General features: G+C 37.6%; 1 protein-coding gene across 1 annotated transcript in view; it reads right to left on the bottom strand.

The window, feature by feature from the left end:
- Positions 1 to 1,093: 1,093 nt before the first annotated feature.
- Mmp16 (matrix metallopeptidase 16) overlaps positions 1,094 to 22,959 on the bottom strand; it is a 247,066-nt gene continuing 225,200 nt past the window's right edge. Inside the window, exons 8-10 of the mRNA XM_055603625.1 lie at positions 9,260 to 9,410; positions 5,768 to 5,883; positions 1,094 to 2,608 (exon numbers count right to left, since the gene is read on the bottom strand). Of these exons, the coding sequence (XP_055459600.1) occupies positions 2,274 to 2,608; positions 5,768 to 5,883; positions 9,260 to 9,410 (602 nt within the window). The 3' untranslated portion in view covers positions 1,094 to 2,273. The remainder of the gene's footprint in view (positions 2,609 to 5,767; positions 5,884 to 9,259; positions 9,411 to 22,959) is intronic.

Here is a 22,959-nt window from a genome sequence, read left to right as displayed (position 1 = left end):
TAGTATAAAATTCCTGCTTTATATAAAAGCCACACTGGCCATTCAAGTATTTGAGGTTTTTTTTTTCCTAAGGTTTTTGTAATTTTTACTAAAATGATGAAATTAAGCTTGAAATTAAAGAAAAAGTTAAAAAAAACCTCTATCTATAGGGCATATTCAGAGTGTGCATGTAGAGAGCAAAGCGTCCACCTGCAGAACTACTTCCCAGACTCTCACTCCGCTCTACAGAAACAGCTCTTGCTTACCAGGTGTTAGAGAATAACAATCTGATGGAGAAGTGACACCAGATTTCCTTCAATTTGTGCCAGTTTGCAAGTTAAAGGTCAAAGGGCAAAGACACAGAACAGGACTCTTCAAGGAAAATTTTTCACAGAAGACAAGGTTTAAGTTGTTGTTAATGACAGTCAACAGATCAGTATCAAGTTCAAGGCAAGCTGTTCATTGTTTCAAAAGCTAATCCCCTCAAAAGCTGGCTTTCACACAAAGCCCATTGTCTGACTCCTGGGGTGCTTTCCTCATGACCATCTCTAATAAGTTCACAGCCCAGTGGCTGTAAAGCCTCTCACTGCAAGAAGCAGCTCCTAAAATCAATAAAGAGGTCTGTCAGTTGCTGACTTTTCTCTAGGAAAAAAATATTGATACAAACCTGCTCTGCAGGTCACATGAAAATGATAATACTGCTGTTAGGACAAATTACACTCAACAATGGAATGCTTTGGTGTCTCTTAGCTCTGTCAGTGATCCAACGAATGGCTAAATGCCAGTAGTCACACCAACCCTTTGAGAACTATGGCTGACATGCAATAGGTTATGCACTGGAAGATTTTCATGCAAACTCAGGTCACCATTTTTTAATTCAATCAATACAGAATGCTAACTGCGTATTTCATGGTGAATTGGATTTTCATGCAATGAATTTTAAATAAGTGAAAAAAATCAGTAAGTCTGAAGAAGAAAAAGCATAGGCTAGTCTAATCAATTATTCAAATAAAATTTCACTCTCGTGAGATACTGTTAACAAAATATCTTTTTTATTTGCCAGAAAAATTTTGGCAATTCACATCGTTGCTTGTTATAAAAGCATTTATGCAGTACTGTCAGTCATTAAAGAATTACATGGGATTGTAAGGTATGCTTTACAAATCTGAACTTCTCAAACCTGTGATGGCTTTCACTATTGTCCAGTTCTACAAATGACCAGATTGCAAGACTAATCACCCTGACTCTGTAAGCTGTTCTGATAGTTCTCAAAGGGTTACACTGCTGTAACAACAGAGTCATACATGTTTATAAAATAACCATCACTCTCATTATGTCAGAGACACACTGCTTCTTGCTCTACTTTGCGCTGAGTATTGCTGACAGACCGATGGAAGGCCTGGGACAAAGGCCTAACACAACTGGGAAGAACATGACAATGATGCTGGGTCAATAGGCAAGAGGGGGTTCAGAAGCATTTCAAAACAATCAAAAGGTCCTGTCTGAATACAGCTATGAGGATGGAAGTGATGATACATTGTGGACATAGCTGAGAACAGCTGTAGAAAACGAAAAATGCATGTATTATTAAGGCTGTTACTATATTGCAGATATTTTGGCCCCTTGTTTGTTGGAAAATGGCTGTCCCAACAGTCTAGAGTCCTGCATGTATGTTCCAGACCTTCCGCCTGACAGAACGGTGCGCAGGAGACTATCCGTAGTGATCACAGAGCTATCTTCTTTGGAGACAAAGCTGTTTTGGGTCTTCACACTTTCCTGAAAGTTCAGTTGTGGATTTTGTTGTTTAAAAACAAAAACAAACAAACAATTCTTTTTTTTTTCTTTTGCCTTAAAGAAAAAACTTATGGGTTTTCTGATTGGCTCTTTTTGTTTTCTTTCTCTTTTTCTCTCTCTTTCTCTTTCCCAGAAATGGGCTCAGATTTCAGAAGGAAAAGTATTAAAAAAAAATTAAGAAACTTTTCTTCTATATTTCCTCTTCTTCAGTTAATCCTGAAATTTTACTGGGCATTGAGCGTGCAGAGGAAAGGCCTAGAACTGAATGACAAAGAAAGACAGAGGACTGAAGAACAGCAGATACTGTGCATCATGGAAGCTTCTCCATGAATGTATTTCCACTCATGTGCAGGACCAGCAACCCTCTGGGTTTGGAAGGTCAGCCCTGTATCAGGCTGCCACAGCCTGCTCCTAGCGAGGAAACAGCCTAACAGCTCTTGTCTTGAATCTCAAGTTACCGCAAACTCCTGGGAAAGAAAGAAAAATAATAAATCCCTACATCACACCCACTCTTGCATAGAGCGTTTACAGTACAGTATGTGGCGGGGCGTTCCTTTCCTCTTGAACTGGAACACGGTGTAAACCAATACAAGGAGGCATAAGGCCAAGATGCAGGGAATGACAATAGCTATGGCTTTCACAGTGCTGGCTGTGTTGTCCAGTTTGATGACAATGTCTACATCATCTGGTGGGCTGAGTCCTTCTTTATCTCGGTCTGTTGGTCCATCACAACCCATAAAATCCTTGAGGATGGATCTTGGATACCCAGGTTCTACTTTGAGTATCTGGTTATTGAATTTCCAATACTCCTTTCCTTTGTAGAAATAGGTAAAGCCTGAAGAGAAAACATACACACAGAGGTACCACTCATTTATGATCAGGCATATGCATAAAATGTTAACAAAATGGGCTACTTCTCAGAATATATAGTTTAAGACCTTAAGTCCTTTCAGTTTCTAAAAGAAGAAAACACAATGCTCAATTCAATTGTCTTACCTAGGCTCTGGGTGCGATATTACAAAAATTGTACTTTTTTTCCTTCCTTTGTTCCCTGTTCCTTCCGTTCCTCCCTTTTTCCTCCCCCCATTCCTTCTTTCTTCCTACCTTTCTTCTTTTCTTGCCTTCCTCCATCCATCTCTTCCTGTCTGAGAAAGGGTCTAAGTCTGGATCCCAAGCCATGCTGGTACTCTCTATAGACTGTGGGTGGCCTTAAACATGGCAATTGACCCCTTGCCTCAGCCTCCCTAATGCTCAGGTTGCAGGTATGTGCCACCGAACCCCGCCCATATTTTCTAATGTCAGAAAAGGGATCACTGAAATATACACTACCTATAGGCAACTCGGGGTGGTGATGGCAGACTATTTATATCCATTTCCAATTTAGACTATAAAGAGGGTCTCTTTCTTTTCTGCCTTAAGGGGTTACTATCATATAATTCAAATTAGAATCATATCATAGAATTTTTATTAGCATATGAAGAATTGTTTGAAAAATTAAGCCATTACTGATCTCCAAGCTGCCAGTGACCAGACTGTTCAATGATCAGCCAAGAAATGTCTCATTTATCACCACACAGGTCATGTTGGCAACACCTTAGTATTAGGTCTTTTGTTATTTGGATAAGAAATTATAACAAAACAGTGGAGTGTAGGTAATTTCTTTTGTCTGTTGGGCATTTTAACAAGCAAGTTCATGTTGTACACCAAGCTCAATTCTGGCTGTAGGTGATCCTTACTTTGTCTTTTCCCCATTTGTTGTCTTCATTTGTAGTACTACTAATTTTATCCTACATTTGTGCCATCTAGCTATACCTTATGGAATTTTGAAATTCATTGTTAAATGTTTTAGGAATAAAAAGAAAATAAATCACAATTATATCCTTAATATTTCTGGATACTATATCTATTTTATTTATGAGGAGTTGATATGAGAAGTTTCAAATAATTCAGTAATGTATGATCTAAAATATTACAGCGAAAATAATAGATGTTTTAAGTTCTTCACATATGTAAACTTGCAGATTTTCTTAGAAATGTTTTTCAAAGGGGTTACATCTGGGATACATAGTGAATAAACTGTAATTAATATAAAAAAGAAAAATTAAAAATAAAAAAGAAATAGTTTCAACATTTGAATACTCACACCCTGTAAAGTCTGTGATTATGCTACTTGGACTTGACTTTTGCTTTTAGTTAAAACTAAAATGCAAAGCTAAAATACAAAAATCAGAATAAAAAATGAAACAAAAAATGCTATAGTAATTAAAAAATATTTTTGGGGGAGTTACAACTTAAGAGTTCAAGATGATAATTGTTATTGTATGCTGATACTCCCAGAGAGTTGCATCCTAAAAAGCACTGTTTTTATCCTTCATAACTGTTCCACTGTTAAGAAGAATTATTTTCTTGTTTTTATTCTCTGAGAGACATTGATGTTCAGAGACATTCCATATGACTAAGACCAAATGAGACTTAAGCACTAGTCCACACCTAGAGCTATAACACATGACTTTGCTTCTTAAATGCCACTACTCAGATAGGTATCACTCCTGATATAAAGAATTCTACAACAGAAAGAAATTTCAGACAGGACACATGGGTCATCATCGGTTATTTCATATTGGAAATTATTTTGTTCAGTGTTGTAAAAGTCTTTAATTTTGAAGAAGAGTTATTCAGCTATAGCAACTTGCCAAACAAAAACAGGAGTGTGTAGATTCAAATTATTCTGCCGGGGAATGAGTATTAATATGCAGGAATAGATGAATGGAGGAGAGAAATGAATTTTCTGCTGTAGTTTTTGGATAGTTAAAAACCTACCACACTGCTAAAACAGAGATAAAGAACGATGGCTAAGAAGAAATAATTCAAATTAATTTGTATGAGCAAATGGAATGTGGATTCCTTAGGAATGTATTTACTTAGGAAAGAATAAAAGCAAAGGAAAAAAAAAAACAAGCAACAACAATGAAAATATTAAAATACCCAGAGTTTAAATTAGGAACACTTGTTTAGGAAGCTATATTTAGTGTTTAGTCCATATGGACCAAGTGAGAAATAAAGAAAGCTACAACAGGTCACTGATAACAACAGTGTAATGTGGAAAGTGTGTTGACTTCTCTTTTGTAGAGAGTGTATTCACATTCATTAGCGGTTAAATGCTTCAGTTTCAAGTTTTAGGAATATATCTAACTTATGCTCAGAAATAAGCTATTTAACACAGATGACTACTGGTGAATGAAACTTTCTGTTGGAAAATTAAATGAATTTATGTACTATACTTGAGACATAGGAAGCATCCATGTGACATCAGACAGTCACGCTGAAAAGGAAGAACTAAAATTAATGTTCAGATATTAGAAGTGACATGTTTCACCTAGATGTGAATAACATTAAAACCTATATCTTAGTTTTAAATTCATGAGAATAGTAGGAGAACATTTTTAACAGCAGATTTTTACAGCAGTGAAAGAGTGAATTAGAGAAAACATTATACTATTCTCCCTTCTTTGATCAATTATTATCAAACAAAGGATTCTATGTTGTTTCTTATGATGTTATCCATAAATTCATTCTTGTCTGACTGTGTTGAGGGGAGCCTTCAGTTAAACATGATTAAAAAGTATCATTGCAATTGGCTGAACTCAGAATAGATTACTGTTCCACATATATTTGTTACCATATTTTCAGGAATATAAGAGATATGTACATCAAGTTACTGCGAAGTATCTATTCCTCAGTAGTAAACTGCTATCTATATTTTCTTCTAATCTATTTAAATAAATATAAATAAATCCAATTTGAAACCACCTATCGCATAGGAGTAAAAGTAAATTCCTAAGAAGAATAAAACTGAATATAAATAAAATTTATAGATATGAATATACATATTTCACACTTCTAGTATGACATATTCGAAAATTGTTTGATTTATCACAAACAATGTGATACTAATATACACAATATAGGAGCAGAGAGTGTGAACACTGTGTACCATTTTCTTTGTGGACAAAAGCTCCCTGTGGTGATTCAGGGATACCCTTCCAGATGGTGATGGGCTTGGGGTAGCCAGGGTCCATGGTTTTCATTTCTTCACTATATCTCCAATACCTAAAATGTGAAAGCAACACTCAGGCAAGTATTTATATTTTCACTAAATTATTATGTATTCTTTTCCACCTCCCACTGGGGGAAAAAAAACTGATTGAAATCATTGGAACAATGGACATAAAATTATCCTATGTCTCTTGCAAAATTTTATTATCTATATTCTACATATGGAAAAATGAGTATTTAATCTTTTAAAGTTAATAATCATGTTAAGTGCAAAATGTTTTCTAAGTAAACTCAGAATGCAGAAGCATGTTATGAAAACTCATATACACATCTAAACATGCAGGTGAGCATTTACACGCCATTCCTGACTGCCTAGAAAAGCTCACTGGACTTGGAGAGGGGCATGGGAGGACTGGCTGCATTGTCTTCCTCTGTGGCCTCATAAGGCTCCTTCTCTATAATGGGGAGTTGATCAAAGAGCAGGCCAATCAGTTCATGTCAGAGACAGTACATGTTCCCCTTATTAGGGACCTACTTCCCTAGTAAGCTGCCATGGGCTACATCTGGGGTCCTAGGTTATCTCCATGCATGGTCCTTGGTTGAAGTATCATTTTCAGAAAAGACCCCTGTGCCCAGAATTTGTGGTTTTGTTACTCTCCTTGTGGAGTTCCTGTTCCCTCCAGGTCTTTCTATTTCCCCCTTCTTTCCTAAGATCCCCTACACTCTGCCCAAAGTTTGAGCCTCAGCATCTGCTTTGATATACTGCTGGGCAGAGTCTTTCAGGGGCCCTCTGTGGTAGGCTCCTGTCCTGTTTTCTCTTTTCCCCTTCTTCCAATGTCCATTCCATCTGTCTTTCTGAGTGAGAATTGATCATCTTACCCAGGGTCCTTCTTCTTGCTTAGCTTCTTTAGGTGTACAGATTTTAGTATGTTTATCCAAATATTATATGTCTAGAATCCACTTACATGTGAGTATATACCATGTGTGTCTTTCTGCTTCTGGGATACCTCACTCAGGATGATCTTTTCCAGATCCCATCATTTGGGATTTGCAAATTTGCAAATTTCATGATTTCCTTGTTTTTAATTGGTGAGTAGTATTCCATTGTGTAAATGTACCACAAATTCTGTATCCAATCCTTTGTTGAGGGGCATCTGTGCTGTTTCCAGCTTTTGGCTATTATAAATAAAGCTGCTACAAACATGTTTGAGCAAATGTCCTTGTTGTGTACTTGAACATCTTTTGGATATATTCACAGGAGTGGTATAGCTGGTTCTTGAGGTAGCACTGTTCCTAATTGTCTGAGAAAGCGCCAGATTGATTTCCAAAGTGGTTTTACAAGTTTACATTTCCACCAGCAGTGGAGGAGGGTTCCCCTTTCTCCACATCCTCTCCAACATGTGTTGTCCTTTGAGTTTTTGATCTTAGCCATTTTGATAGGTGTAAGGTGAAATCTCAGAGTTGTTTTGATTTGCATTTTCATGATGACTAAGGACATTGAGCATTTCTTTAAGTTTTTATCTGCCATTCTATATTCCTCTACTAAGAATTCTCTGTTTAGTTCTGTACCCCATTTTTTAATTGGATTAACTGATTTGTTGCTGCTTTTTAACTTCTTTAGTTCTTTAAATATTCTGGATATCAGCCCTTTGTCAGATAAAGGGTTGGTGAAGATCCTTTCCCAGTCTGTAGGCTGTTGTTTTGTTCTGTTGACAGCGTCATTTGCTTTACAGAGCTTTTCAGTTTCATGGAGGTCCATTTATTGATTGTTGCTCTTAGAGCCTGTGCTGTTGGTGTTCTGTTCAGGAAGTTGTCTCCTGTGCCAATGAGTTCAAGGCTCTTCCCCACTTTTTCTTCTAACAGATTTAATGGGTCTGGTTTTATGTTGAGGTCTTTGATCCACTTGGACTTTAGTTTTGTGCTGGGCTATAAATATGGATCTATTTGCATTTTTCTACATGTAGACATCCAATTAGACCAGAAACATTTGTTGAAGATGCAATCTTTTTCCCATTGTATGGTTTTTGGCTCTTTTTCATAAGTCAGGTGTCCATAGGTGTGCGGATTTATTTCTGAGTCTTCTATTGGATTCCATTGATCCACCAGTCTGTTTCTATGCCAGTACCATGTGGGTTTAATTACTATTGCTCTGTAGTACAGCTTGAGATCAAGGATGGAGATACCTACAGACAAGCTGTTTTTATGACAGGATTGTTTTTAGCAATTCTGGGTTTTTTGTTTTTCCATATGAAATTGATAATTGTTATTAACTTTGAATTTTTGGATATGTGATAATCTTGAGAAAAAAATCAATTCACCAATGATGATATAAAATGACAGGAGCTAGACACAGCTAAGAGACGAACAAGGCATAAAATGCTATAAAGCAATGTATTAAAGCCTTTGTAAGTAAATCCTTTGTGAAAATTGATATTTAAGGTAAGAAATGAGAGGAATTTTGAGAGTGGGGAGCAGCAGAGTGAGAGTAGCAGTGAGAGAGCAGAATAGGGAATAGCATAGAGAGAGCAGCATAGAGCAGTGAGTGAGAGGCAGTGAGAGAGCAGAAGGAGACACGTGCAGCGACTGAGCAGTAGTAAGAACACAGCAATGAGTTACTTTCGGTGAGTGTAACTGCTTATATCCTCTGATGTTTAATATTAATTCTCAACCTGACTGATATTTCACTGTTTTAGTTCAAATTAGTAACAAAGTTAGTAACAAAAATTCTACTTCATATTTTAACTACCTCATGGGGTACCAACTGTGGGTATTAGGATGTACAATTCATTTGTGCTATATGAGAATGTTAACAATGACATGGAAAAGAAAACAGGGTGTAGTAAAATATCTGGAAAGGAGTATGATGTGTTGTTAATATTTTCCAACATTTGCTGCCTACTATCGGAGGATATTATGTCATTAGAAACTGAACCCATTTTTATAGCATTATTTTTCTTGGTCCTACTTGCAGAACTGATAAATAAATGGAATTATTTGAAAATTGTAATAAGTGTATACAAAGTAAAAAAAATTGTTAACAAAATTTTGCAAAAAATAAATGATGCTATAGGAAAGTCTATAACAAGGACACAAATGTACATGTGTATATGTGTCCATATGTATTTATTTATAGCTTACATAGCATATTAAAAATCAGGAAAAAAGAAACAACGTAGTTTACTGGACATGTCTACATTCATAAATGAGTTATATTAGGTATATTTGGTAAAAATGAGTTATATTATAACAGATGGAAATTTATCTTAAATATATTATCTACAATACAAGTTTCTAGCATAGTAGCTTTTGTGCTTACACACAAGCCCATCATCATTCTCAGTGAATGTCTGTAAATGAATAGAGACCTCGATTTTTCAAATCACTTTTCAAATTAGGTAACTGCTAATGTGTGTGTCACATACAAACTGACCTGTCACCTTTGAAGAAATAGGTTTTGCCAACATCTTCCCACCATATAGCAGAGTCAATACCGTGAGGAGGAATTCCATTCCCAAGAGTAATCAAGTCATGAGGGTAACCGGGTTGAAGAGTTGTGTCCTTGAACACCCAGTATTTATTACCTGTATGAAAGAAACATAGATACAGAATGTATTAGTAAAACATTAATTACAAGGTGCCATAAGCATAATGCATGTAAGATATTATGCAAGACATCCCAGAAATAAGCCAGTCATAGTCACATCCAGAATACTGATATTCTTGCTCAAACATCAGTGTGATTTGCAAAAACAGATATTATTTAAAAGTAATAAATATGTATTTAAATATATATTTAATCACTAATCTAAATATAAAATGGAAAAACTACTGATAATATAGTACAAGTGTGTGAGGTAATATAAAAATTAAATCCACGGCTTGGCTATAAAAAAATTCAAAGTCTGATGAGAACTGATAGACTAAGATCAGAAAGAAGGAGAAGAGGACCTCCCCTATGAGCAGACTTGGGGAAGGGCATGCATGCAAAAAAGGGGGAGGGTGGGGCTGGGAGGGGAGGAGGGAGGGGCTTATGGGGGGATACAAAATGAATAAAGTGTAATTAATAAAAGTTAAATAAAAAAATTTAAAAAATTCAAAGTCAAAGATTCTTTCCCTGGGCTTTAAAGATCCTACCTCTACGGTCTGCTGCTGGTGCCTTCTGTGGTTTGTACATTGATTTTAGGATAATAACATCTATTCTGCGTGAGCATTTCTAGTAGGTTGATACTTTCCTTACATTATGTAGACATTTTCAAGTGTCTTTAATCAAATGAAGTCCCCCTATTTTGACTCTGTGCTTACTTGAGTTATAAAGCTTATGAGGGTACATAAAAAGAGGAAATGTTTAAACCTATACTATTCAAAATTGCAGAGTATAATACTCAAAAAGCAGGCTGACTTCTGCTAGTTGTTGTTGTTTGAAATTTTTTACAGCCAACAAAACTCTTATATATAACTGTACTTTAAAATGGCACCCATTACTTCCTTCTCAGTATGCCACACCCTGTAACCATTCCTATTTTTATTTTTCTTAATTTTCTAATATTTATTCATTTTATATCCCAGTTGTAGCCCCCTCCATCAATCTTCTTGTATCTGTGGAGTCTTCCTTTGTGCCCAACTATATGATCAATTTTGGAGAAGTTTCTCTGAGGTGCTGAGAAGAAAGCATACTTTTCTGTGTTTAAGTGAAAAATTCTGTAGACATCTATATGTTTATTTGATTTAAGACCTCTGTGTCATTGTTTCTCTATTTACCTTTTGTCTAGATGATCTGTCCTTTGGTGAGAATTGGGTGTTGAAGTCTACCATTATTAATGTCTTGGGATCCATGTGTGATTTAAGCTTTAATAATGTTTCTTTTATAAATGCAGGAGCCCTGGTATTTGGGGCATAGATGTTCAGGATTGTTATGTCCTCGTGGTGGATTTTTCTTTTTATGAGAACGAAGTGTCCCTCCTCACCTATTTTGATTAATGGTTGAAAGTCTATTTTATTAGATATTAGGATGGCTACTCCAGATTGCTTTTTCTAGCCCTTTTTATGAGGCAGCATCTATCTTTGTTATAGAGGTGTGTTTATTGAATGCAGCAGAATATTGGATCCTGCAACAATTTTGTTAGTCTGTCTCTTTTTATAGGAGAGTTGAGTCCATTGATGTTAATAGATATTAGTGACCAATCATTGTTATTTCCTTTTATTGTGGAGTTGGTGTTGATTGTGTGTTTGTGTGCTTTTTTTGCTTTTGCTTTTTTGCTGTGATGGTGTCTTTATCCTGTGTGTTCTTGGGTGTAGTTGATCTCCTTGGATTGGAATTTTCCTTCTAGTATCTTATGTAGGGATGGGTGGCTGTGTATTTATTGTTTAAAATTACTTATGTAATGGAATATTTTGTTTTCTCTATCTACGTTGATGTGAAGCTCTGCTGGGTATAGTAGATGAGTTGGCACCTGTGGTTTCTTACTGTCTGCATGATATCCACTCAGTCCCTTCTGGCTTTCATAGTTCCTATTGAGAAGTCTGGTGTGATTCTGACAGGTCTGCCTTTATATGTTACTTTGTCTTTTTCCCCAGCCACTTTTAATTTTTCTTTGTTCTAGAGATTTAGTTTTGATTATTATGTAGGGGGAGGAATTTCTTTTCTGCTCTAGTCTATTTGGTGTTCTGTGAGCCTCTTGTATGTGTAAGAGCATCTCTTTTTTAAGGTTGGGGAAATTTTCTTGAAAATATTTTCTGGACGGAGCCTGAAAATCTTCTTTTTCTTCTATTTCTATTATTCTTAGGCTTTGTCTTTTCATGGCATCCTTGATATTTTGGATGCTTTGTGTCAGGAACTTTTCTGTTTTTATGTTTCCTTTGAGAGATGTATTGATTTCTGCAATTGCATCTTCAGCACTTGAGTCTCTCCTCCATCTCTTGTATTCTGTTGGTGATGCTTACTTCTGTGGTTCCTGATCTCTAAGTTCCCTCTCCATCTCCAGGGTTTTCTCAGTTCTGTTTTATTTATTGATTCTAATTCCATTTTCCTGTCTTGAATGATTTTATTTCCTTCACCTCTTTGATTGTGGGTTCCTGTCTGTCCATGATGGACTCTATTTGTTTGTTTCCTGTTTATGTGCCTCTAATAACTGTATAATCATAGATAAGATCATTTTCCTGTGTTTCAGCTGCATTACCATTGATTTTTTTTTGGAGATTCTGGTGAAGCCATGATGTGTTGGTTTTTGTTGGCTGTATCCTTATGCTGGCTTTTGGCCATCTGGTTGTCTGTAGCCTCAACTGTTTGTTCCTGGAACCTGTCCTGCAGACTGGGTAGACCTATCTCTGGAGTGTGGAGTAGTCTATGGGATGATGAGATATGTCTAGGGGCTCAAGAACAGGTGCTGGAGATTCAGATGCAGCTAAGGAAGGGAGGAAAATTGTGCAGTTGTGTGATGTGGGCATGACTTGGGCATTGGGGTGAGTGCCATGAAGGGCAGGGCACATGCAGGTACACATGAAGGTGAGCGGTCCTGCCTGGGCAGGGCAGGGTGCATGTACAGATTGGAGTGTGGGCACACTTGTGCAGGTGTCCACATGGGATAGGCGTGGGTGGCAATCTCGGGTGTCCCAGAAAGGAGCTGGGCCACAGCTCACAAGAACACCAGATTCTGTGTCTGTGCCAATTAGACATGTCTGGGCTGCACAATCCTGGATCAAGAAACTGTACACATTCTCTGTTTGCCTGGTCTCCAAGGGGTGACCAGCAGAACCATGGCATAGATGCTGGGAAACCTCTCTCAGAAATCCTGAAGCAACCCCAGGGGGCAGGAGAGATCAGATGTCTGGCTGCTAGAGAAGAGAGTCCCTGGACCTGGAGCTCCTTACAGCTATCATATGTGGAGAGTGCAGGCAGACCAGGTTTCCATGACTCTCAGATCAGGGAAATGGCTTTGATCTGATCAGCCCCAAGTATCCCTGGAAACCCGAAGCTGCCCTCAGGAGACCAGGAGGGATCTGATGTCTGGCTTCTAGAATGGATGATCCCTGAGACTAGGGTGTGCAGAAAATCCCAGGGTTCACAGTTTGAGATAGTGGGACCTGGAAGATGAATCCTATAGGCCCCAACTCTTGGGATGTCCCCTGCATTCTTGGGAAGCCCCAAGTTCAATACTCTAGATCCAGCTGCCTGTCCACCGACTGGATTCTGAGTCCTGGATTCTGAGTCCTGGATCCTCTGCCCCTCGATTCAGTGCACACTGGCTGCACACTGGCTGCCATCGTGGACTCCCCACTCCCACCCCAGTAACAATTTCTTACTTCACTTAAAGTTGATTTCAACTTGACATTTACCTGAATATTTCACTGTTTTGGTCATTAATATTTTCAACTACATGCTTCTTTAATGTGGTGATTTGAATGAAAATGGCCCAAGTAGGCTCATTTATTTGCAAGTGTAGTCCCCAGGTGATAAACTGTTTGAGAAATATTAGAAAGATTAGGAGGTGTAGCCTTGTTTGAATAGTTGTTACATTTTTGGTGGAGGCGGATCATTGACGATTGACTATAAAACTCAAAAAAAAATATATCTACCATCAGGCCCAGTTGAAAAAATAACCAGGCTCTATCTTTTGATCAGGATGTAAAGCTCTTAAAAGATTTGCATTGTTCATGGTGTCTCTTCACAGCATTATAACACAACTAATACATTCATTCTTATCTGTAGGTTCAACTGATCATATAAAGTAGTTTCATCTTTTCGTTGATAGAAAACTATTTTATGTTGTACCTTTTCCCTCTCTAGGTGTTGTTTTCTGAAGCTGACTTATTTTCTCTTTATCAAACCTTAATATTGATGTTCACTTTTTTTCTTACTATATATCTGGCCTGTGCTCTCAACCTGGGGTTCTCATCTTGCTATTTTGAGAGTTTTGCTGCATCAGGAAGGGCCTGGTTGGTTGAAATAAATCACTAGGGGCAAGCCTGCTCTGCTCTGATGCTTGCCATTAAGGTCTGACTTGTACTGCCACACAGGTCCTCTAGCTGTCCTGCCCTGCCTTCCCACTATGATGCTCTAAAATCCCACCGAAACCATGAGTCAAAGTCAAGGTGCTTCCTTTAAATTGTCTGTCAGGAATTCTGTTCACAGGGAAAACAAAAATGGTTACTACAAATCACAAAGTCAATTTTGTAAGGGCCAGATTAGGAATGACTACACTGTATACTTTTACAAATATTGAGACACTGACATTAAAGTCAGTAAATATCCTTTTTCTCAAAGAATTACCTCCCCTTTTCCCTTCTGCTGAACATTTTTTGACGGAACAATCTGTTACTAGCCATTACCCCTTGGGGATGAGATTCAGAAATTAATGAGCTTATGTCCTTACTAATAGACATTATGCCTTACTTGTTTTTATAAAATTTCAATCTCCCCTTCAGACAAGGATTATGATACATTGGAATAATCATTCTTCATTTATAGATACATGTGCAGAGAACATCAGGATGAACAATTTAAGCAAGAGGCATTTCGGATCAATGAACTGAAAGATCACTGGAGAACAATGAGCATGGCAACATCACTGAGAACCAACTGATGGACTCCACAGTGTTTGTAGTGCATTGAGAAAGCATTTTGGATGACCTATATGACCTATTTAGGAAATGGATGAGATAAATTTTAATTTTCAAAGATTATTTGGGGTCTTTTGAAAATATGTAATAGACAAAAAATAGAAATAATAAGAGTAGTCTTTTGTGAGAATCAACTAAATGAAATCATTAAATAACTAACTTCCTGTATCTTCTGATGAAAGTACTAGAGACAAAGGAATGAACAAGAAGGACATTTCCTGTCTGATAATGCTATAGTGAGGAGATTAGGGGAAGACTAAATTAAAACATGAAGAGAAACTCATAAAAAAACAACCATGAAGAGATAAGTGCATATGTTGAATAAGAGGACATTCCTCGGGTGAAGAAAATCTTGCACTGAATACGGGGAAGATCCCCCTTCAGCCTTTGGCACGTATATATGTATGTACAGGTATGGGTACATACCTACCTGCACATATGTGTGCACAAGCATGTATATGTGGAGGACAGAGGCCAATAAGGTGTCATTTCATAGAGGTTGTCCACCTTGTTTTATGAAACAGCCTGGAGCTTGTTGAAGCAGGCTCAATTGGCTGGCTTCAAGCCCCTGGATCTACGTCTCTACGGCCCCAGTGCTGGGATTCTAATTCATAACAGAATCTGTATTCAATTTTTATTTACATATATATTCAAAGACACTAGATTACTAAAGGTTGTTTGGCATGGTAAAAATATTAAATGTAGTGGCATAACGGGAGGTTTGCTGTGTAGTTATCAAAAAGCACTTGCAGCTTAGATGGTACAGGTCATGACAGGGAATTCTATAGGGGCTTGAATTTTTATTTCAAATGACATAGAAAATAATTGACAGTTATGTAAAATGGTTTATGATAGACTGAACTAAAGTGCAAAAGATAGCAGCAGGAAAAATAAAATGTACTTATGATCTATTTTGAAATTAGAATTGATGAGAATCACTGGCTGACTGAATGAAACAGGATAATATCATATTATTCTCAGGTCATGGCTTAGGTGCGTAGGCAAGAGAATATGAATATTACTGAATAAAAACAATAAAATTAGAGATGTATGGGAAGCCGCAGATTCAAATTGAGAGTGTGAGCTATTAGCCAGGTAGTGGTGGCACAGGTCTTTATTTTCAGCACTCAGGAAGCAGGCAGGCAGATCTCTGTGTTTGTGGACAGCCTGGTTTAAAAGAGCTTGTTCCACATCTAAAGTCAGAGCTTCACAGAAATACCGTATTTAAAAAAAGTGTGAGATGTTAGTGAGATATCTCTATGAACAAAGAGGAAGACATAAATGTATATGGAAGTATAATTGCAGCAATTTGTAGGTTATAAGCATCAAGTAGCATTTGACAAGTTAGGGCTCTGTGAAGCTCTCTGGGAAAAGTATATAGAGGTTACATAAAAGGGATTCTAAAAAGAAATGTCTTTTTAAAAGGTCTACAAGGAATAGGAAAAAGTAGGCAATGTTGGAAGAAGACCCAAAGCTTATGCCTAAAATAATAGAAAGGCTTAGAAATAAAAAGATAAGGATAGAGAAAGAGGAGGCACAAATGAACAGAGATTTTACCTCCTGACAATGCAAATAGCTCTGGAAAACCAGACAGCATATACTATTATAACTTATCACTGAAAAACTTACTTTACTCTAGGACCTGTGTCTGTTGTGATAAAATACCTTCACAAACATAGCTCAGGGGAGAAAAGGTTTACGTCAGCTCACAATTTCAGTTTATATTTCATCATTACGGGGGAAGACGAGGTGGCTCGGTCATGAAACGGTTAGTCACATCTCATCCGCAGTAAAGAGCAGAAAGAGAAATGAATACATACATGCTCAGTGCGCTCAGGCCCCTCTCCATACTTATACAGTCCAAAATCCAAACCCAGGCAATGGTGCTGCCCACAGAGCGGAGTCTTCTCACATGCATTAAGTGACTCAGACACAGTCACGCATTTACTGCTGTTTGATATAGCCTCATTGACTCCCTCTTCTCAGGGGGTTCCAAGTTGTGTCAACTTGGCAATTATGAGTATCTTCTCACTAATCTTACTCAAACAGGTGGTAAAAAACTTATTCAGTTGATCACATCATCAACCATGTTAATTCTTTTCATATTGAATGTATCAGTAGAGTCAACTGATTTTTGTGTCACTAGAACTTGTCTCCTGAATGCCATACATATTGTCAGTAATACAAAGCCCCACCTTAGTCTCTCTCATCTATTACCTATACATCAATCAATTTATCTCTCTCTGTCATCTATCTACCTATTTATGTATCTATGTATCTATGTATGTATGTATGTATGTATGTATGTATGTATGTATGTATGTATGTATCATCTATCTATCTATTTTCATTTTACTGTCTGATCGCAGCTCCTCTACATCCTTCCTCCCAGTACAACCCTCAAACCCCCTCTGTCATTCTTCCATCCCTTTATCCTCTGAGAAAGGGAGGCCTCCATTGTCTCTTCTTTTTTTTTTCCTTTTTGTATATTTTTTATTACAATTTACTCATTTTGTATCCCAGTTGTAGCCCCTTCCCTTGTCCCCTCCCAAACCCACCCTCCTTCTCTCTTCTCCCATGTTCCTCTCCAAGTCCACTGATATGGGAGATCCTCCACCCCTTCCATCTGACTCTAGCCTATCATGTCTCATCAGGATTGGCTGCATTGTCTTCCTCTGTGGCCTGGTAAGGCTGCCTCCCCCCTCAGGGGGAGGCGATCAAAGAGCCAGCCACTGAGTTCATGTCAGAGACAGTCCCTGTTCCCATTACTAGGGAACCCACTTAGAGATTGAGCTGTCATGGGCTACATCTGTGCAAGGCTTCTAGGTTATATCCATGAATGGTCCCTGGTTGGATTATCAGTCTCAGCAAAGCCCCCTGGGCTCAGATTTCTTGGTTCTGTTGTTCTCCTTGTGGAGCTCCTGTCCTCTCCAGGTCTTTCTATCTCCCTGTTCTTTCATAAGATTCCCTGCACTCTGTCCAAAGTTTGCGTCTTAGCATCTGCTTTGATACCCTGCTGGGTAGAGTCTTTCAGATATCCTCTTTGGTAGGCTCCTGTCCTGTTGCGTGTTTTCTCTCTCTTCCAATGTGCATCCCATTTGCCTTTATGAGTGAGGATCGAGCATCTTATTCAGGGTCCTCCTTCTTGCTTAGCTTCTTTAGGTGAACAGATTTTAAAATATTTATCCTATATTATATGTCTAAAAACCACGTATGAGTGAATATATACCATATGTGTCTTTCTGCTTCTGGGTTACCTCATTCAAGATGATCTTTTCTAGTTCCCACCATTTGCCTGCAAATTTCATGATTTCCTTAATTTTAATAGCTGAGTAGTATTCCATTGTGTAAATGTACCACAATTTTTGTATCAGTTCCTCTGTTGAGAAGCATCTGGGTTGTTTCCAGATTATGGCAATTATGAATAGAGCTGCTATGAACGTGGTTGAGCAAATGTCCTTGTTGTATATTTGAGGAATGCAGATGAGAATATCAACAAGTCAGAATAAAGGCAAAGAGGAATGTTAAATAAAAGGGATAAACAGAAATAACGGGAGATAAGACATTAACTATTAGAAGCCTCAGGGAATTTCACAGGAATCATCAATCTTATCCAGTCATGATCTGCTTGTTAACAGCCTGACAGAGTCAGTGAAATGGAAGATGCAGTTTTACTGAGGAAGTCACCACATGTTTCTCACTCTTGTGGAACTTATATGTAATATACATGCATGTTGTAGCCCATGGCAGTTCAGTTTCCAAGTGGGTTCCCTAGTAATGGGAGCAGGGTGTGTCTCTGACATTAACTCAATGGCTGCCTCTTTGATCACCTCCCCCTGATGAGGTAGCAACCTTACCAGGCCATGGAGGAAGACAATGCAGCCAGTCCAGGTGAGACCTGATAGGCTAGAGTCAGAGGGAAGGGGAGGAGGTCCTCCCCTATCAGTAGACTTGGACAGGGGCATGGGAGGAGATGAGGGAGGGAGTGTGAGATTGTGAGGGAATGAGGGAGGGGGCTATAGCTGAAATACAAAGTGAATAAACTGTGATTAATAGACATATGTTTTCAAATAAGAAAAAAACAAATCTAAAATAAAGAAACAAAAATAAATCACCAGATCCATTAAGAAAAGATAAAAACAGAGAGATATGAACAAAAATTCAGGAGTGGTTAATTTTAACAAAGAATTCTTACCTAGAGGTAAACATGGTCATATGTGCCTTATCTGCAGCACTCAGGAGGCAAAGATGGACAATTTCTGTGAGTTTGAGGCCAGTCTGTATGCCTACTGAGGTCTATGACAGCCAAGGTTACTTAGTGAGATGATGTTTTTAAGAATTTAAAATAAAATAAACAAAACGTCCGTTGTGCAACAGTCAGTAGATATTTTTGCATAAAATATATATTCATTGAGAAAACATCAAGGGGTTGAAAATATTGTTTAAAAGGTTTTGTTGTTGTTGTTATATTGTTGTAAGTTTGGTTAGGGCAGCATTTAACAGGTTTGAAGTTAAGTGAAAGTGGAGGGCAACAGCTCTACCAAATATAAGCTCTGAGATCATGGATAGGTCCTATGTGGAGGACTCCATTCCCTAACTCATATAATGTAAACTGACACTTCTCATTCAGAGTTTTGGAAATAATCAGATTTTGAATGCATATACAATGATGTCCAATTTACTTACTTTATATATGTATAGATTTCTCTCTGTGTGTATATATATATATGTGTGTGTGTGTGTGTGTATTATAGCTAATATAAAATATGTATATATAATATATATGTATATATATATTAGCATGTATATGTGCCATAACAACAGTAAATTCACATATCTATGTTTTTGCTTATCATTTAGCATATGGTTTAATTTCTCTCACCTGTATGTCAAGAGTTCATGGATAAACACCCAAACTCTGCAAGTTGTGAAACATCCTTGAAGGATTTATTTTTGTAGGTTCTACAATATTATCAGACAAGCAAAGACTTTTGAAATCTATGCCAATGTTACAGTCACTGGAGCGTGAAGCTCAGGTCTTCCTTAGAACATCTTCTATCAGATAAGTATCTTTCTTTGAGAAGTCTAATCCCCTTTCTGACAAACCTTACAACTTCCTACCCAGTGTCTGTCGCTCCTAGAAAATGTAAATAAAAGGATGTGAAAGGAGTTTCTGAAAATGAAAAAAAAAAAACCCTTTAGACATAAAAATAATATTGACATTAGAAGGCTGATGTTTCAGTTATATATGAAAGTAACAGTAATAATATTTATAGATTTTTGAATACCCATAAGGTTAGGTACAGGATATGAATGGAAAGTTTCAGTTAGCAAATATTACAATTTATTGTACAATTCAATGCTCTTTGTAAGACCAATAAAACAAAGATAATTTGGGCAGAGTGAATGGAATTTTATGTAAGAAGTGGGAAATAGTAAGAGCTGGAGAGGACAGGAACTCCACAAGGGGAGCAACAGAACAAGATAATTTGAACACAGGAAACTTCCCAGAGACTCATACTCCAACCAAGGACTATTCCTGGAGATAACCTAGAACCCCTGCACAGATGTAGCCCATGGCAGTTCAGTGTCCAAGTGGGTTACATAGTAATGGGAAGAGGGACTGCCTCTGACATGATCTTATTGGCCTGTTCGTTGATCACCTCCTCCTGAGGGGGGAGCAGCCTTACCAGGCCACAGTAGAGGACAATGTAGCCACTTTTGATGAGAACTGATAGACTAAGATCAGAAAGGAGAGGAGAACCTCCCCTATCAGTGGACTTGGGGAGTGGCATGCATGCAGAAAGGGGAGGGAGGGTGGGATAGGGAGGGGAGGAGGGAGGGGCTTATGGGGGGATACAAAATGAATAAAGTGTAATTAATAAAAAATTAAAAAAAGTATGGCATGTGTAATATTTTAGAAAAATGTCAGAAAGTTATTGATATGAATTTGTATTATAATATTCTATTAAAATGAAAAGTTCTTGCAAAATTTTACAAGCTAGAATTCAATTAATATTTATAAATCAAGTAACATTATTCACATATTCTATCTATTTTTTGCATGTGGTAAGAATGCTGAAAATTTATTGTACCTTTTATTTTATCTTATCTCATAGAGAAATAAATGGTGCTTTCACTCATCTACTTATAGATTTCTTTAATCATTGGATTGTGTAAGGAATAAATTCTTTTGATCTCAGACTTTACCTGAACTTCTAAAACTTCCAACAGCAATAATTTTTGAGCAACATTAAAAAATGCTGGTTCATTTGAAATAAAGTAAAATGCAAGGAACAGAAACTTCTGAAATAAGGCACTTTTGGCCAGTTTGGTTATGTTCTATTTTCAGAATATTCTGATTCTTACTATTTGCTACACATCTTTTTAAGACTTTTTTCTTCTCAAATTTTTGAGTTTCTTTCTACCTTCAAATAAATATCCTACTTTCCATTTTGTAAATGTTATTTTTCTCTTGAAATGAAACTATAAAAAATGGTAAAAATAAATGCTACTTAAAGTTATTGTGTGACAGCAAATTTCATGATTTCCTTGTTTTTAATTGCTGAGTAGTATTCCATTGTGTAAAAATACCACAATTTCTGTATGCATTCCTTAACTGAGGGACCTCTGGGTTGTTTCCAGGTTATGGCTATTACAAATAAAGCTGCTACAAACATGGTTGAGCAAATGTCCTTGTTGTGTACTTGAGCATCTTTTGGATATATGCCTAGGAGTGGTATAGCTGGATCTTGAGGAAGCACTATTCCCAATTGTCTGAGAAAGCAATTGATTGATTTCCAAAGTGGTTGTACAAGTTTACATTCCCACCAGCAGTGGAGGAGGGTTCCCCTTTCTCCACAACCTCTCCAGCATGTGTTGTCCCTTGAGTTCTTCATCTTGGCCATTCTGATGGGTGTAAGGTGAAATCTCAGGGTCGTTTTGATTTGCATTTCCCTGATGGCTAATGAAGTTGAACATTTCTTTAAGTGTTTCTCTGCCATTCTGTATTCCTCTACTGAGAATTCTGTTTAGCTCTGTACGCCATTTTTTTAAAATCTGATTGCTTGAATCGTTACCTTTTAACTTTTTTAGTTCTTTATATATTCTGGATATTAGCCCTCTGTCAGATATAGGGTTGGTGAAGATCCTGGAGAGGACAGGAGCTCCACAAGGACCAAAAGGTGTCTTTTATGAGACTGTTTCTCCAAACAAGGACCATGTGTGGATATAATGTAGAATCCTTGCTCAGATGTAGCCCATTGTAGCTCAGTATACAAGTGAGTTCCGTAGTAAGGAGAACAGGGACTATTTCTGACATGAACTCAATGGCTGGCTCTTTGACCTCTGTCTCCCCACCTCCAAGGGAGGAGCAGCCCTACTAGACCACAGAGGAGGACTTTGCAGCCAGTCCTGAAGATAACTGATAAATCAGGGTCAGATGAAAGGGAAGGAGGTCCTGTATCAGTGGATTTGGAAAGGGGCAGGGAGGAGAGGAAGGAGGAAGGGAGGGAGGGATTGGGAGTGAATGGGGGAGTGGGCTACAGCTGGGATACAAAATTAGTAAACTGTAACTAATATTAAAAAGTAAATAAAAATAAATTTTAAAAAGTTATTGTGTGACAGCAAAAATAGTATTTTGAGACAAATTTCTAAATGATTGTTTTGACAGTGCTCATTCTTCATTTTAAAATTTAGCTTCTCGAGGAAAATTTTTTATCAGTTCTATCTTCTACATAGATTGTTTTTGATATCGTTATGTCATAAACATTCACTCAACATGCCTTGCATTTTAATGTAAACATCTGGCATGATTATGCTCCCCAAATATGATTTTATAATACCAGCTGTGCCACAGGAATACACGCCAGGTCTCCAGAACCATTGCACAGTAGACGCCCCTGTTTTCCTAACAGGCGAATGTACGGCACATGACGGCACATTCTATTTCTTGTCTCTTTGGACTAAATTTGCTTCTCCTCATAAAGGAAAGCACTGAGTGTTACTTGTCAAACATAATGTAGAGGGATAAGGGATAAGACATCATAAGAATAAATGTAACCCAATCATGTACATACAGCATACAGCAAATACATGCTGAAAACGGTCAGTTTTACAGGTACACTCATACCCCATTCACACTCGTGAGTATAGGGTTGCACTGCGGAGTATCTCAGCAAGTTAGGTGAGACCTTAATCAATGACTTCTTTTTAATTTCATTTATTTAGTTCCGCGTATGAATGTGTATGGTTCTGTGAATGTTGGTACCAGAGGTTTTACTGGTTTAGAGGCAAGGTGACTGTGAACCACCTGACATATGTGCTAGGAACTAACCTCAGGTCCTCTGCAGGAAGCCCTTCTCCACCTGCAGAAGTGACTCCTTTTTTCTTTCATTCATTCTTCCTCCTTCCCTTTCTCCTTCCCTCCCTCCCTCCCTCTCTCCCTTCTTCCCTCCCTCCCTGCTTCCTTTCTTTCTTTCTTTCTTTCTTTCTTTCTTTCTTTCTTTCTTTCTT

This window comes from Psammomys obesus, unplaced genomic scaffold (genome assembly GCF_907164565.1).
Source record: "Psammomys obesus unplaced genomic scaffold, mPsaObe1.curated_primary_1811, whole genome shotgun sequence".
In the NCBI taxonomy this organism is placed as follows: Eukaryota; Metazoa; Chordata; class Mammalia; order Rodentia; family Muridae; genus Psammomys; species Psammomys obesus.
Note: the sequence above shows the minus strand (reverse complement) of the source record. Positions and strands in the feature narration are given on the sequence as shown.